At 39.8% G+C, this 17,281-nt stretch overlaps 1 protein-coding gene and 1 pseudogene across 1 annotated transcript in view; one reads left to right on the top strand and one right to left on the bottom strand.

Annotated features, from left to right (window-relative positions):
* Positions 1 to 4,554, bottom strand: part of LOC125915398 (60S ribosomal protein L30-like) — a 5,128-nt gene extending 574 nt beyond the window's left edge. Inside the window, exon 1 of the mRNA XM_049621208.1 lies at positions 4,478 to 4,554. Coding sequence (XP_049477165.1) covers positions 4,478 to 4,554 — 77 coding nt within the window. The remainder of the gene's footprint in view (positions 1 to 4,477) is intronic.
* A 2,355-nt stretch (positions 4,555 to 6,909) lies between these two features.
* On the top strand, positions 6,910 to 16,379 carry LOC125915397 (uncharacterized; annotated as a pseudogene).
* The last annotated feature ends 902 nt before the right edge of the window (positions 16,380 to 17,281 follow it).

Below are 17,281 nucleotides of genomic sequence, written 5' to 3'. Positions count from 1 at the left end.
TCTTTCTTTCTTTCTTTCTTTCTTTCTTTCTTTCTTTCTTTCTTTCTAAGTAGGCTCTATGCCCAACATGGAGCTTGAATTCATGATCCCTGGATTAAGAGTTGCATGCTTTATAGACTGAGCCAGCCAGGTGCCCCTAAAATGATATTTTTAAACTTCTTTTTTTTAAATGGATATTAGGATAGATTTGAAAATCTGAAAGAATAAACAGTCCATTGTTAATGATGGTTATCTTTGAGTGGTGGGCTTATTGATGACTAATTTTTCCTTTTGCTTAACATACTGTCAATGTTTTAAAAAATAATGATAAGGGGCACCTGGGTGGCTTAGTTGGTTAAGCGGCCAACTCTTGATTTTGGCTCAGGCTATGCTCTCACAGTTTATGGATTGGAGCCCTGTGTGGGCCTCTGTGCTGACAGCGTGGATCCTGCTTGGGATTCTCTTTCCCCCTCTCTCTGCACTCCCCTACTAGTGCTCTCTCTCTCTTTCTCTCTCTCAAAATAAATAAATTTTAAAAAACTTAAAAAGGTCATGACCTCACTGTTTGTAGGTTCAAGCCCTGTATCCGGCTCCATGCTGACAGTGAGGAGCCAGCTTTGGATGCTCTGTCTCCCTCTCTGCCCCTCCCCTGCTCTCTATGTCTCTCCAAATAATAATAATAATAATAATAATAATAATAATAAATAAAATAAAATTTAAAAATGCTCAAAATAGTAAATTTTATGTATATTTTACCATAATAAAAAGTAATCACAAGGATTTCCTGTATGTTGCAAGAAAATTTTTTTTTTTTTATTTATTTAGAGAGAGAGACAGCAAGAATGAAAGGGGATGGGGCAGAGACAGAGGTGAGAGAGAGAGAGAAGATGTGAGATCATGACCTGAGCAGAAATCAGAAGCTATTGACTGAGGCACCCAGGTGCCCCACAGGAAAGTTTAAAAAGGGAAACAGTGTAACTCTTAGACTGTTGTGGTGTTATTTCAGAGATGGCTACTGTGAGTGGATCTGGGAGCATTTGCTCAGGCTTCTCCATCTCCCTCTGTCTCTGCCACAAACCAGTCAGCTTCTATCCTTGCTCCTCATGGTTCCCTTTCTAAATAAAGGTCATTTTTTTAAAAAGTCAGTGTTGAGATTTGAGGAGAAAATTAGCAGGGAATTTCATTGAGATCCATCTGCTCTGAGTCAATTTGAGGCAAATTATTGCCTCCCTAACAAGCAAATATTAGTTGAGTTGAGCTAATAGCCAGGACACACGTATCAGTAAAGCTTTCGAAATGACCTGCAAAGTGGGTTAAAGATAAACTTGTAAAGATACAAAGCCAAGCTAGACAAGGCAACTGGCATGTTCAACATAAGTGTAATTTACAGAGATTGAGACAGAATAAAGACATTTCACAAAAGCAATATTTACAGTTCAGTATTGCATTGACAACATGTCAAAGCAGAGGCAGAATGTTGTGGTCTTAGCAGCCAAATCAAAAAAATACAGAAAGTACTGAACATGAGGAGAGGAAATGGTAGAAAAGCAAAGGAGAAAGAGCAATTGTATAAGCTTCAGGAGCAAATACAGCCTCTTTCATTCAGTGTATTTGTTGTTCCACATTCCTTGATTTCTTGCTTCCTGGTCCTGCGGGGGTATGAGGACTCTGACTTTACTTTTTCCATGAAGGACATTTGGGAGACTTCAGAAACAGTCCAAGAGACCAATATAAAGAAAACCCTTAGCAGCAAACTCAGTGATTTTAGCTATTCAGTGCCTTAAAGCACAGACAAAATATTAAGCAATGCTTGAATCAGTATCTCCAGCTGGTTTATTCTCCAACTTTTCCCATATATTTTCTTCATGAAGCCACATAATCTTTCACCTAGAGAGGCTTGCAAAATAGTTTCAGGACCTAGGAACTTAGGAGAAAAAAATATTTATGCAAGGTCTTATGCTTTGAAAAAAAAAACTTTTAATGTTTATTTTTTTATTAAAAAAATTTTTTTTTACATTTATTTATTTTTGAGAGACAGAGCACAAGTGGGGGAGGGCAGAGAGAGAAAGAGACACAGAATCCGAAGCAGGCTTCAGGCTCTGAGCTGTCAGCAAGAGCCCAATGTGGGCCTCAAACTCACAAACCATGAGATCATGACCTGAGCCAAAGTTAGAAGCTTAAACGACAGCCACCCAGGTGCCCTGCAAGGCCTTGTTTTGTAGTTCTCATTTATTCTTTTAGATTAAAAAAAAAAAAAAGTTTACTTTCAACTTTATGTGTTTTTTTTGTTGTTTTTTTGTTTTCTTTTTGGGGGGTTTTGTTGTTGTTGGTTTTTTTTTTTTTTTGAGAGAGAGTGCATGCACAGGGCAGAGGGGCAGAGAGAGAGAATCCCAAGCAGGCTTCGTGCTGTGAGCACAAGCTTGTTGGGGGCTTGAACTCGGTAACTGTGAGATCATGACCTGAGCTAAAACCAAGAGTCGGAGGCTTAACCAACTGAGCCACCCAGGCACCCCTCTTTTAGCTTTTAAATTCTAGCTCTTGTTCATTCTTCAGACTCTTCTGTGTTTTAAGAAATTTTAAGAAAGGAAATCTGCTTCTTGTTTTATGCCTGGGGACACAGGCACAGATATTTACCTAGAACATTATCTGTGATTTGGGTTTGGCACAAAGCTTTCTTTATTAATAATATTTTTTAATTATAGCTAATATTTATTAAGCATTTTAAATGTGTCAGGTTCTGTATTAAGCACTCTACTGCATTGTCTCATACAAGCTTCAGAACAACCCAATGACATACTTACTACTATGATCCCCATTACATAGACAGGAATACTGATGTTCAGAAAGATTGGGCTACTTGTGACAATCACATAGCTAATAAGTGGCAGAGCTGAAATTTGAACCTAAGACTTCAAAGGCTCAGTCCCACAAGACTGCTCCCACTTTGACACTAGTCACAAGTAGAGTCTCCAAGCTACCTGCACTCTGCCTAAACAACTACAAACTCAAGTGTTCCTGAGACACTCCACTCAGGCTCAATAATTCTCTAGAATGACTCACAGAACTCAGGAAAGCACTATACTTATGATTACAATTGTATGATAAAGAATACAACTCAGGAGTAGCTAAATGGAAGAGATGAACAGGGCAAAGTATGGGCGGGTGCGACGGCACAGAGCTTCCATGCCCTCTTTGGGCGAGCCAGCTATGATAGGAAAAGATAGGATTTAGTAGGCAGAGAGGGAAAGATTATGACGTGAGGTCCCTGGGTGGGGAAAAACACATGTTTTGGAACAATGCTGGGAGCATCTGACCACAGCAAAGCTTGTTGGGCATAAAGTTCCTCTTAAGAATGTAACAGATATCATCTACTCCCCCTCAGGTTTCCCTCAAGAATTTGACAAAAGACCTGACTAAAAATAAGTAGTAGATCATAAAACATCTATAAGTAGACCCACAAGGAATGATGTGGCCATAGGCCACCCCTCATACAATGGAAATGAGCCAAACAGGAATGGACAACCCAGCACCTAGAGCTATCAAGCCAATAAGGGAAGAACCCGAGAAGGAACAAGGGGGAAGGGATGGAGAGCGACCAGAACCTTATAAAACATGGACCCTTGCCTGTAGTCAAAGGCATTCACTTTCAAATACCCCCTCTCTGCAAAAAGAGCTTTCCTACTATTCCTTTCTGACCTTATACTCTAATAAGCTTTTTCCTGCTTCTCATCCTGTGTCCACCTCTTCATTCTTCAAAGTGGTGAGACAACAAAACCTGGGTATTGAGGTAAAAAATCCTACAGCATTTCTTTGGGGGCTTGTCTGGGATATCAATGTCTTCCAACCATAAGTAAAGAGTAGCCAGCACCCCCCCCCTTTTCTATCATAAATAAAACTCTCAAACTAAATAATGGGCACCTGATCTCCCAATATAATTGGGAATGTCAGTGTGGTGGAGCCCCAATTTCCTTTTGAGAAAAAGTTCTGGATGCATGGGCTCAGGGGAGGCCAAACAGCAACTGATGGGTCCTGACCAAGGTGACTTTTTGATGGATGCTTGAAGGCCTTTGGCAGGACCTGATCCCTGATCATCCATTTGGGTAACCAGTGGAATTCTCTTTCTGTCTTGGCCAGCCTCTCCCTTTGGGAAATGGGTGGAAGAGCCCAGGACTGATCCCTTGGATATTCTCCAGGAGTTATCTGGATGACTTCCAAGGGGTCTTACTCACAAGTTTCCTAACTACAGTGGAAGGCAGTCCTGTGCTTGCTTCCATTTTTGACACTCTGGCATGGCTCACCTCCCAGGTCCCCATTTTTTGGATCTTTGATTTTCAAATGTCTCTTCCAGAGCAGAGAGCAGCACTGACTTCCATGCCACCTGGGCTCACCACCCTCCTCCTGCCCCTGATGTCCATGGAGTGGATGGGAGAGAAGACATTTGGCAGGCTCCCTCAAGATGCAGATGATAATTAGAGCCAACTGTCTCTGGTTAGTCTACCTCGGGATGGGGACTTTAAGTAAGGAATATTCCCAAGCAGCTGCCAAAACTCCTTTTGTTTCTAGGAACTCCCCCATCTTTTCTGGCCTGACAAGGACTGCCCATTTCCACTTGTTGGTGGGAGAAGAAAAATATCTGCATCTGCTCATCTGTCTGAGCTGACAGGCTGCAGGACCAGGAGACCGCTCTCTTAGCCCTCTGGGCTTTTATCTGTGTCCAGGCTTCTTTATGAACCTCACCTCTTCATCTTCCCCTCTCTATTCCTGTTTCTGCCCCACCTTGGGTGCGGCCTACAAACTGGTTCTTATACAATCCTTGGTGCCTCAGGGACCACTGGCTCTAACTCCTCCTTTGCTGTCCAGGGGCAAAAAAAAACCCCTTACTTGTACCGCTTACTTCAGATTTCCCCACTGGTGCCCCAGATAAAAATTAACAATGGTGAACAAATTGATTGACTTTTAAATGGACACAGGTGGAACATATTCAGTATTTAAACAGATTTTAGTTTATTGGTTTAATTAAGATAGACATTCGGTTAAGCGTCCGACTTCGGCTCAGGTCACGATCTCACGGTCAGTGAGTTCGAGCCCCGCGTCCGGCTCTGGGCTGATGGCTCAGAGCCTGGAGCCTGCTTCGGATTCTGTGTTTCCCTCTCTCTCTGCCCCTCCCCCGTTCATGCTGTGTCTCTCTCTGTCTCAAAAATAAATAAACGTTAAAAAAAAATTAAAAAAAAACAAACATCTTTAAGATAGACATGTCTTTAGAGTTATCAGCACTAAATCCAAAAAACTTTTTCTACCTAGGTTTACTGAAGGTCAAATAAGCTCATGTTATGTCTGTCACAGTTTGCTAGCAAAAAGATGACTTAAAATGATAGTTAATTTGGTCTGTCTCAAAGTTTTCATGGGTAATCATTAAGATAGATAGCTTTCAGGTCTTTGATAACCTGAAACTATTAACTTTTTCTTGGATGATAAACTGGATTAAATTCATTGGACATTTAGGCCTCTTCCAAATTGGATGGAATGCTGAAACATTATTTACTAAACATAGGTTTGTGCTTTTGACTTATTGCAGAAAAACTAAGGATATTTGGGTCTGTTGGAAAACATGCTTTGTGCTTTATTGATTCATAAGTTTGCCATTTAAGGAATTCTGATGTAACAGTTCACTGGTTACTACTGAGTTTTCACTGGAGACTAAGGTTTCTAAGAGTTAAAATTCTATAGATGTGGTTAAGACTGATGGATATAAGGAAAGCAACTCTGTATATAGAAAAGTAGATGTGTAAGAACAACATAAGGAATGGAAATACATTTTTGTTGAAGTAAAAGGAAGTAATTTTGTCCTAAAGTGAAACTGGTTCTTTGGAGAGAGATGGCTTGGGACAAAATTTGGATGCAAAGAAAAGTTGTAGAAGGTTCATGAAGGGAAATCTTTGGAAAGGAATTTTATGTGTGGTCAGGATGGACTAAGGTTAAAATGATATACACTGATATAAGATTATAATTGCCCCTCCTTTGATCCAAAAACTGGGGAAATGACAGCGATACCCTCACTGCTGGCCTCCAAATGCTCCACATTTGTGTTGTTTCTGCAAAGCAGAGGAATGGATGCACCCCATGCCTGAAGGATGGATGACTATGACATGAAGGCCTTTTACCAGGACACATGGGAGCCATTTTGTTACACTTAGCTCAGTGTATGCTGACTTGTACCAATCTAGTGACTTTAAAATGGACACCCATATAGCTGGAACATATTTATGTGGGCATTGCTGAAAGGGGCAGGGGACTAGACCTTGACTTTGGCCCTTACAGCACCCCCCTTCAACAGCTGATGATCGATATGTAAATTGCTGTTGGGCCAAAATAAAATTAGTGCATCCTTCTACAACCAAGGGAGTCTTGCTTGTAGTAGATACCCCCAAAGTCCTGCAGGTGGGAAATGGAGGGGTAGGAAAAAGTGAGGAAGACAGGCCAGCTCTTGGAGGTAGGGTCAAGCCCGGGTAAACGTACCTCCCAGCACCTCACGAGACTGACAGGGCTTATGGCTGCCATTCACATAGCCAGCCAAAATGCAGGGCCAGGAGATGAAGTTTCTCCTGGCCAACAATTGGGGTCAGGAGATGAGTTTTCTCCTGGCCAGTCATAGGAAATTGAGATAAGGGATGCCTTTTCCCCTTTTTTCTATAGCTGAGCAATTCCCCAACCAAGGCCAAACTCCTTTGGGATGCATTCTGAAAAAGCAACTCACTTTCTTTTGCATGGAGGCTTGGCCTGAGTACAAATTGGAGGAGGAAACCTGGCCGCCAGGGGGAAATACCAATTATAGTACTATCCTACAATTGGACTTGTTTTGTAAACATGAGGGGAAATGGGGAGAAGTCCCCTATGTTTGATGTTTTGGGGCTTTAAGAGAAAAATTGGGACATGTGTATGCAATGCAAGGTCAACCCTGGCTTATTGGCAGCCCTTTCCAAGGTCCAGAAATCAGGAGAAGAAACAATTAAGGGCCCATTACCTGTACCCAAAGCAGACCTAGAGAAGGAGGAAGGGAAATCTTCCACCTCAACTTCCTCCTCCTTGGGTCCTCGATCTATATATCCAGACTTAAAAGAAAAAAACCCACAAATGTGCATTTCTGCTCCCTGCTGCCCACCTTACTCAGGCCCTCCCCATAATGTAACAGGTGTGTTTCCCCTACAAGAAGTTAGAGTGCCAGGAGAAGGGACACAAAGAGGCACCACTATGATAAGATTACAAGTACCTTTTTCATTACAAGATTCAAGACAGATAAAAGGAGATCTAGGTAAATTTTCTGATGATCCAGGTAAGTATATAGAGGCCTTTCAGAATATCACATATGTTTTTGAGTTGACCTGGAAAGATACAGGTCAGACTCTTAGTGCTGAAACATGGGGTTCTGGTAGCGGTTGAGAGATATGGGGATGAGCAACTCATTAATTATCATGGGCCAATTATGTGGCCTTTCAGGGCACTGGAAATGAGAATGTCCTCAGAGGGGACAATTGAAGTCGAAACCCATAAGCCACGCCCCTTGTGTGGAGACAGTCACTGGAGATCTGAATGCCTTCAGGGACCTCAATCTGCAAGGGCTCAGATAACCAATGTCCCTGAAAGGGACTGATGCTGCCCAGGGTTCTTTACAGTGGCTCCCCCCAACCAATTACTTATTGGAAATCCAGAACCTCAGGTAACTCTAGATATAGAAGGAAAAATGGTTGATTTCCTTCTTGACACTGGAGCCACATTTTTTGTCCTTTCCACCTCCTGGCCAACTATCCAAATGCAGTGTAACTATTAGAGGCATCTCCAGAAAATTTAAGACTAAATTTTTTTTCTCAGCCACTGGGGTGCATATGGGGAGACTTGATTTTTTCACATTCTTTTTTGATAATGCCAGAGAGCCTCACTCCCTTGCTAGAAAGAGACATTATGACTAAATTAGAAACTACAGAAACTATGACTGAATTAGAAACTACTAGCTCCAGGACAGACAAACAATTGCCTAAACTTACAGCAATCTGGATATCAAAGGTCAATCTTTCCTTGAGGTAAAATTACACCTGATGGAGTTGTTCCTATAGAAACTGGATGGCCAAAGGAAGATTTGAAGATTGAGAACCAAAATCTAGTTCAGGTACTTAGTTATTCTAATCAACACTATTACAAGATCCAAATAAGTATGGGAAAGAGAGGAAAAACTATAGTCAAATTAATAAAAAATATGACCAGACACGCCAGGGATTTTTTTGATGGCTGCAATGTGTCTTTCCTTCCTATGGTGTGGCTTCCTCCCTAGGAGGCATTACATTTGGAATATTGATGTTTGTTGGTCTAATATTCTTTTTGTATGTCATTTGTAGATGCTGTTTTATATGCCAAAAAAAAATAAGACATCCAACAAAATTTTGCTAGTGCAGATTTTCCAAACACCCTCCCATTATATCAGACATCTGGATCAACCGCTGAACCTGCCCTGACTGTCTTTCTGTCATCACCCACCCCTCCCTGCTCGCCCTTCAGCAGGAAGCAGTTAAGATCTGTTGGTCTTGTCCCAATTCCTAAAGGCAGTTAGGGGTCAAGGGGTCACATGTTCAGAGAGGGGAATAGCTGGGAGCATCTGACCACAGCAAAGCCCCTTGGGCATAAGGTTCCTCTTAAGAATGTAAGACACATCTCCTCCCCCTAAGATTCCCCTCAGGAATTTGACAAAGACCTGACTAAAAATAAGTAATAGACCATAAAACGTATGACCCACAAGGAACAGTATGGCCATAGACCACCCCTCATACAATGGAAATGAGCCAATCAGGAATGGACAACCCAGCACCTAGAGCTATCAAGCCAATAAGGGTAGAACCTGAGAAGGATCAAGGGGGAAGGAAAGGAGAGGACGACCAGAAAAACAAGGACCCTTGCCTATAGTTGCAGGCATTCACTTTCAATGCCTCCTCTCTGTAAAGAGAGCTTTTCTACTATTCTTCCTTTCTGATCTCATACTCTAATAAACTTTTGCAAGCTGCTCTTTCTGTGTCCACCTCTTCATTCTTTGAAGCAGCGAGACAACGAACACTGGGTATTGAGGTAAAAAATCCTGCAACACATCCTCCCAGCAAATCAATATTCACCAACCCACAAGCTCCCCTAGCCTCCTTGTTTCAGTTTTTATCAAGGCTTCATTAGATAGGCATGATTGATTACATCATTGACCATTGGTGATTGAACTCAATGTCTAGACTCACTCACCTCCCTGGAATTTGCTGAAAGTTCCAATCCTCTAATCATGGTGCATGGCCAGCTCCTCCCTTGAAATTATCTAAGGGCTCACCTTCAGCCACCTTCTTAGCATAAACTCAGATATGGTTAAGAGGGACTCATTATGAATAACTAAAGACACTCCTATTACTCATGATATTCCAAGGGTTTTAGAAGCTCTGTGCCGGGAACTGAGAACAAAGACCACATATGTTTTGTTTTATCATTTCATTTTACTTTTTTTCATCATCATAAGTGTCTCTTTAATCCCTATCACCTATTTCATCCACATCCCCACCCACCTCCCCTCTGGTAACCATCAGTTTGTTTTCTGTAGTAAAGAGTCTGTCTCTGCGGCGCCTGGGTGGCTCAGTTGGTTAAGCAGCCGACTTCGGCTCAGGTCATGATCTCGCAGTCCGTGAGTTCGAGCCCCGTGTCGGGCTCTGTGCTGCCAGCTCAGAGCCTGGAGCCTGTTTCAGATTCTGTGTCTCCCTCTCTCTGACCCTCCCCCGTTCATGCTCTGTCTCTCTCTGTCTCAAAAATAAATAAATGTTAAAAAAATTTTTTTTAAAAAAAGTCTGTTTCTTGGTTTGTCTGTCTTTTTTTCTTTGCTCATTTGTTTCTTAAATTCCACATATGAGTGACATCATATAGTATTTATCTTTTTCTGACTGACATTTCGCTTAGCATTATACTCTCTAGCTCTATCCATGTCGTTACAAATGGCAAGATTTCATTATTTTTTTATGGCTGAATAATATTCCATGATATATATAGGGATGCCTGGGTGGCTTTAGTTGGTTAAGCTCCCAACTCTTGATATCGGTTCAGATCTTAATCTCATGGTCATGGGATGGAACCCCACATTAGGCTCCACACTGAGCACAGAGCCTGCTTGGGATTCTCTCTCTTTACCTCTCTCTCTGACCCTCCCCCCTCTCAAAATAAGTAAACATTAAAAAATATTTCATTATATATATATTAATATATATATATATATATTATATATATTAATCTATATATCTCATTATATATAATATAATAATATATATATTATATATATATATTACAGCACCCCATAACAGTCTATTTTTAAATTGATACCAACTTAACTATAATCACATACAAAAACTCTACTTCTATATGGCTCCATCTTCCCAAACTTTATATTATTAATGTCAAAATTCCATCTTTATATATTCTGTACCCATTATATGGATTTATAATTATTCATAAGGAGGAACTGGAAGCAAGTCTATACTTAGAGAACCAGTACCGTGGTCTTCCAGTTTCAAGGTGCTAGTTCTGGGCCCTAGCTTTTCTTTCTTTTCTCAGACTCAGGCCCTCAGCATGCTGGATTTGATACCTGACTAGGCACTTTGATCACAAGTGCAGAGCTCCTCTTTCTCAGGACACAGAGGACAGAAGCTTTTGAAAATTTTGGAAAAATAGAGCATAGAATAATAACATATCTGAGAAAAAGGCAAATTCTACAAAGACTTGTACTAGTCTAGAGCACCCATGTCCCTACTGTAGTCAGGGTCTCACAGAGGTCAAGAAAGGCTCCAGCTAATTCCATTATTTAAGGGTCACTTTAATTAAGGAGGAAAAAAGGCCAAAGCAGGGGATAACAATTGTGGTATCCTTTTATTTATTTATTTAGTAAACTTTTTCATGTAAAAATGCTCAAACTCATAGAAAAGTAGGACATTCATATATCCACCAAGATTCAGCAACTGTTAACATTTTTGCTATATTTGATTCATTTATATATAAATAATTCATCAAATCAAAGATGACACTGATTGTAAGACACCCCGTTATTTTACATGAAAATAAAATAAAACACTGCTATTAATTGTTTAAACACCACCAATCTCTAAGATACATTCCAATTTTTAGGGATATTAAGATATAAAAAAAGAAATGTGTCTAAAGATTGTGTGTTACATAACTCCACTATATGAAGTCCTACATCAGGTAAAACTGATCTATGGTGAAAGAGATAATCAGAACAGTGGCTCCCTCAGTGAGGGGCTGGAGAGAAGATTGATTTGGAAAAGGCAGGAGGAAATGTTCTGAGGAAAATATTCTGTATTTTGATAGAATAATGGCATTTATCAAAACTCATTTCTTTGTAAGATTTAACATCTGTATATAATACATAATACTATATTTATTATATCTCAGAAATTAAAATAACAAAATGTGACTTGACATTGATTTTTGTTTTTGCTAAAGCATTTAAAAGGTAAATTAAAGTAAATTCTTCGTGGGGAAAAACTGAGAGCTTTTTCCCTGAGATCAGGAACACGACAGGGATGTCCACTCTCACCGCTGTTGTTTAACATAGTGTTGGAAGTTCTAGCATCAGCAATCAGACAACAAAAGGAAATCAAAGGCATCAAAATTGGCAAAGATGAAGTTAAGCTTTCACTTTTTGCAGATGACATGATATTATACATGGAAAATCCGATAGACTCCACCAAAAGTCTGCTAGAACTGATACATGAATTTAGCAAAGTTGCAGGATACAAAATCAATGTACAGAAATCAGTTGCATTCTTATACACTAATAATGAAGCAACAGAAAGACAAAGAAACTGATGCCATTCACAATTGCACCAAGAAGCATAAAATACCTAGGAATAAACCTAACCAAAGATGTAAAAGATCTGTATGCTGAAAACTATAGAAAGCTTATGAAGGAAATTGAAGAAGGTATAAAGAAATGGAAAAACATTCTGTGCTCATGGATTGGAAGAATAAATATTGTCAAAATGTCAATACTACCCAAAGCTATCTACACATTCAATGCAATCCCAATCAAAATTGCACCAGCATTCTTCTCGAAACTAGAACAAGCAATCCTAAAATTCATATGGAACCACAAAAGGCCCCGAATAGCCTTTTGAAGGCTATTTTGAATTTTGAAGAAGACCAAAGCAGGAGGCATCACAATCCCAGACTTTAGCCTCTACTACAAAGCTGTCATCATCAAGACAGCATGGTATTGGCCCAAAAACAGACACATAGACCAATGGAATAGAATAGAAACCCCAGAACTAGACCCACAAACGTATGGCCAACTCATCTTTGACAAAGCAGGAAAGAACATCCAATGGAAAAAAGACAGTCTCTTTAACAAATGGTGCTGGGAGAACTGCACACCAACATGCAGAAGATTGAAACTAGACCACTTTCTCACACCATTCACAAAAATAAACTCAAAATGGATAAAGGACCTGAATGTGAGACTGGAGACCATCAAAACCCTAGAGGAGAAAGCAGGAAAAGACCTCTCTGACCTCAGCCGTAGCAATTTCTTACTTGACACATCCCCAAAGGCAAGGGAATTAAAAGCAAAAATGAACTATTGGGACCTTATGAAGATAAAAAGCTTCTGCACAGCAAAGGAAACCACCAACAAAACTAAAAGGCAACCAACAGAATGGGAAAAGATATTTGCAAATGACATATCGGACAAAGGGCTAGTATCCAAAATCTATAAAGAGCTCACCAAACTCCACACCCGAAAAATAAATAACCCAGTGAAGAAATGGGCAGAAAACATGAATAGACACTTCTCAAAAGAAGACATCCAGATGGCCAACAGGCACATGAAAAGATGCTCAATGTCGCTCCTCATCAGGGAAATACAAATCAAAACCACACTCAGATATCACCTCACACCAATCAGAGTGGCCAAAATGAACAAATCAGGAGACTATAGATGCTGGCGAGGATGTGGAGAAACGGGAACCCTCTTGCACTGTTGGTGGGAATGCAAATTGGTGCAGCTGCTCTGGAAAGCAGTGTGGAGGTTCCTCAGAAAATTAAAAATAGACCTACCCTATGACCCAGCAATAGCACTGCTAGGAATTTACCCAAGGGATACAGGAGTACTGATGCATAGGGGCACTTGTACCCCAATGTTTATAGCAGCACTCTCAACAATAGCCAGATTATGGAAAGAGCCTAAATGTCCATCAACTGATGAATGGATAAAGAAATTGTGGTTTATATACACAATGGAGTACTACGTGGCAATGGGAAAGAATGAAATATGGCCGTTTGTAGCAACGTGGATGGAACTGGAGAGTGTTATGCTAAGTGAAATAAGCCATACAGAGAAAGACAGATACCATATGGTTTCACTCTTATGTGGATCCTGAGAAACTAACAGAAACCCATGGGGGAGGGGAAGAAAAAAAAAAAAGAGGTTAGAGTGGAAGAGAGCCAAAGCATAAGAGACTCTTAAAAACTGAGAACAAACTGAGGGTTGAGGGGAGGGTGGGTGATGGGTATTGAGGAGGGCATCTTTTGGGATGAGCACTGGATGTTGTATGGAAACCAATTTGACAATAAACTTCATATATTGAAAAAATAATAATAAAGTAAATTCTTCAGCATGCATCTCCAAAAAATAAGAACATTGTACTATATAACTGCAATGCCCTTATTTCATACCTAAAAATTTAACAACAATAGTTTCCTAATATTATCTTTGGTTCATATTCAAATTTCTCTAAATGTAATTGTCTAATGTTTTATTTTACTTTTTTGAAAGAGAGCACGCACATGTGCCTGTGAGCAAGTGGTGGGGGGCATAGGGAGATGGAGAGAGAGAATCTTGAGCAGGCTCCATGCTTAGCATGGAGCCTGATGTGGGGCTTGATCTCATGATTGTGAGATCATGACCTGAGCTGAGATTAAGAGTTGGCCGCTTAAACTGACTGAGCCACTCAGGTGCCCCTATGTTTGTTGTTTTTAAGCTTTTTTTTAATTTTAATTTTTAAATTTTATTTGAGAGAGAGAGAGAAAGAGAGCAATGTAGAGGGGCAGAGGGGGAGAGAGAGAGAGAGAGAGAGAGAGAGAGAGAGAGAGAGAGAGAGAATCCTCAACAGGCTCCATGACCAGCAAGGAGCCCAACATGGGCCTGGATCCCATGATCCTGGGATCATGACCTGAGCCCAAATCAAGAGTCAGATGCTCAACTGACTGAGCCACCCAGGTGCCCCTTAAAAGTTTTATTAAAAAATAAAACACATATACAGAAAACTATACCAATCATAACATATGGCTTTGAAAATTAACATAAAGTGAACACTCTTATAACCACCACTTACAATAAGAGATGGAACTTTGCCGGCCACTCAGAAGTAATTCATGTTTCATCTTAATCACAACCAACCCTTTTTCAAAATGACTACAATTCTGGGCAAGATTCCCTGAGTTTTGGCATGTTGATAGCAGGTTGTTTGTTTCTGTGCCCTTTATACTCAGTTGGATACAAAATCTTTGGCTCACATTTTCTTTCCTTGATATGTTAAATATGTGACTCTATTTTCTTCCAGCATAAAGAATTGCTGTTGAAAGTCTAGTGGAAATCTAATTTTCTTTCCATTATAATTCATTTGGCCTTTTGGCCTAGATACAAAAAAGGATCAATTTTATTCTTTCTCTTTGAAGTTTAGAATATGTCTTAGTGTTTGTCTTTCTGGGTCAATATTTTCAGTTTTAAGGGGTGCCTTTTCAAAATGTAGTTTAAAATCTTTATTTTAAGAAAGTTTTCTTGAATAATTATTTTTACTATTTGTCATGTTGTTGCCTTGGTTTGGTTTTCATTTGCAGTAACCCCTAAAAAACATGTTATATATTATTTACATGTCTTCAATGTTTGTCACTTTCTATCAAATCTTCTTTCTCTTTATTCTTTAAAAGCTTTCTTTTTTCACCTTCTACTTCTCATATAAGGCAATATCTATAGTCTATATATACTCTTGTTTCTTTCTGGTTTAGTTTTATTTCTGAAATCACTTTTATTCTGAATTTTCCTTAAGTTTTGTCACTTAACTGCAATATTTTTCTAGTTCTGATTCATGTTAATCTTTGATACCTTGTATCTTTTCAAGTATCTTTTAGCTAGTTTTGAAATACTAGTTTATATTTTTCATCAATTTTGTGGAAGGGAACTTGGTCAATTAGCTTTAGGAATCCATGTTGTTTAAACTGCTCCAGCCTCTTCAGATCTTATCGGAGACCCCTTGTACTCATCCAATATTGGAACAGGCAAACCGTCTGTTGCTTCATCTGCTTTGCTTGAATCAGCCCATTCTGCCTTCCATAAATACAATTTTGCCATCCCATCAGTTGCCCTGTTTCTTCCCTCTGCTTTCTCCTGTATCAATGTGAATATAATGCAGATTTTGTAATACTGGTACTAGTTGTCCTCACTCTCTTGAGTTTTTAAATTTTGTGGGGACACCTTGTCATTTGACCTTGTTGTCCACAGTTGTTTTTGGTTTCACTATCTAGTTACTGTCTGCTGTTTTTTGTTTTTGTTTTTTTTTTTTTTTTGGATGGGGAGGGGATTCAGGGAGATTAAAAAACCATGCCACTGCTGTCTCTTTCTAGAATTGTCGGGGGTGGGGGTGTGGGTGGGAAATGTGCCAGGAGAGCTCAGGAAGCAAATTATATTTTCATCCAGGACCATGTGCCTAAACCACAGTTAAGTGTGAATAGGAGAAGATGGGTCCCCGGAAGCAAGCTATCATATTTTTGAACTCTATATCAAAAAAGAGGAAACAACAGATGTTCACTACAGTGTTTTATGTAACATTTCATTTGAGGGATTCTACTATTAAAAAAAAAAAGAAAGGTATGATAGCTCTTCCTCAGCACTGTCTGTAGGAGGTGGCAGAGGTCTCCTACTTCATCATAGTCACCCTCAGACCTCTGGTGAAACCTGAGATCATTAAAAAGAGGACCAAGAAGTTCATCTGGTACCAGTCAGACCCATATGTCAAAATTAAGTGAAACTAGTAGAAACCCAGAGCCATAGGGTGCTCAGAAGATTCAAGGGCTAGATCTTGATGCCCAACATTGGTTAAGGGAGCAATAAGAAAACAAAGCACATGCTGCCTGGTGGCTTCCAGAAGTTCCTAGTCTGAACTGTCAAAGAGCTTGAAGTGTTGCTAATGTGTAACAAATCTTACTGTGCAGAGAGTGCTTACAATGTCTCCTCCAAGAACCACAAAGCCATTAGGGAAAAAGCAGCTCAGCTGGCCATCAGAATCACCAATCGTGGCTCCAGGTTGTGTAGTGAAGAAAATGAATAGACATACAGCTTATGTGCACATCATATTTGTGTTAATAACACCATAAAACTACCAAAAAAAGTATAATACTTGTCTAAGATAATGCAATTACATGACTTGTCCTTTAACCCTATTTTAAAGTTAACTTTTAATTATATGAATGACTTACAAATACATTCCTTTATAAGAGATTAACACGAACATAAGGCTAAAGTCCTCTTTGACCAGCTCACCAATCCAAATCCCCTGGCTATTTTTTGATGCCTAGCTGACTTTGCCCTATCTTCAACAAACTTCTGGTCCACAACCTTCTGCCCTGCTGACAGAGCATTTAAAGTCATTTTGACATTAACTAAAGTTAAATGTAATGATGAAAATGAACCTGCTAATAGCCATTTGGGGAGGATTATCTGTGCTGTTTTCCATTTGTACAAAAAATGTAAAACTTGAGAATGGTTGAGAATTTAAGAAATTTTGCTCTTTCTCTGTTCTAGAGCATGGTGAGAGCCTTAGACATTGTTCTATCTTTGATCAGCAAATCTTACTATTCCACCACAGTATTGGTAACTAATGGGCTTTTGGGCTCCCCTTTCATAAGGTTTGTGGAGATTGTTTTGATTATAGTGCATTATGATTCAAGTTGCAAAAAACCGTACTCATATTGGCTATTAAAAAGGGATACACTGGTTCATGGAACCACACAGTGTGGAGGTATTTGACACTTCAAGAGTCACTGGATTCAGGGCCCCAATGGGCTCACGGCAATACTATGCCTTACTCAACTTCAGGGGCTCCCATTATATTGCATGGCATGAGCTCAACACTAGGTACTCTTGGCAATGCCCCCATAGTCCTGTGCTGGGAGGTCTTCTCTTTGTTCTGCTTTCTCTGTTGACTCCCTCTTAGTGGTCTCTCTTCATAGC

Source organism: Panthera uncia, assembly GCF_023721935.1.
Source record: "Panthera uncia isolate 11264 chromosome E2 unlocalized genomic scaffold, Puncia_PCG_1.0 HiC_scaffold_19, whole genome shotgun sequence".
NCBI lineage: Eukaryota > Metazoa > Chordata > Mammalia > Carnivora > Felidae > Panthera > Panthera uncia.
The sequence above is the reverse complement of the archived record's forward strand: the minus strand, read 5'-3'. Positions and strand labels throughout refer to the sequence as shown.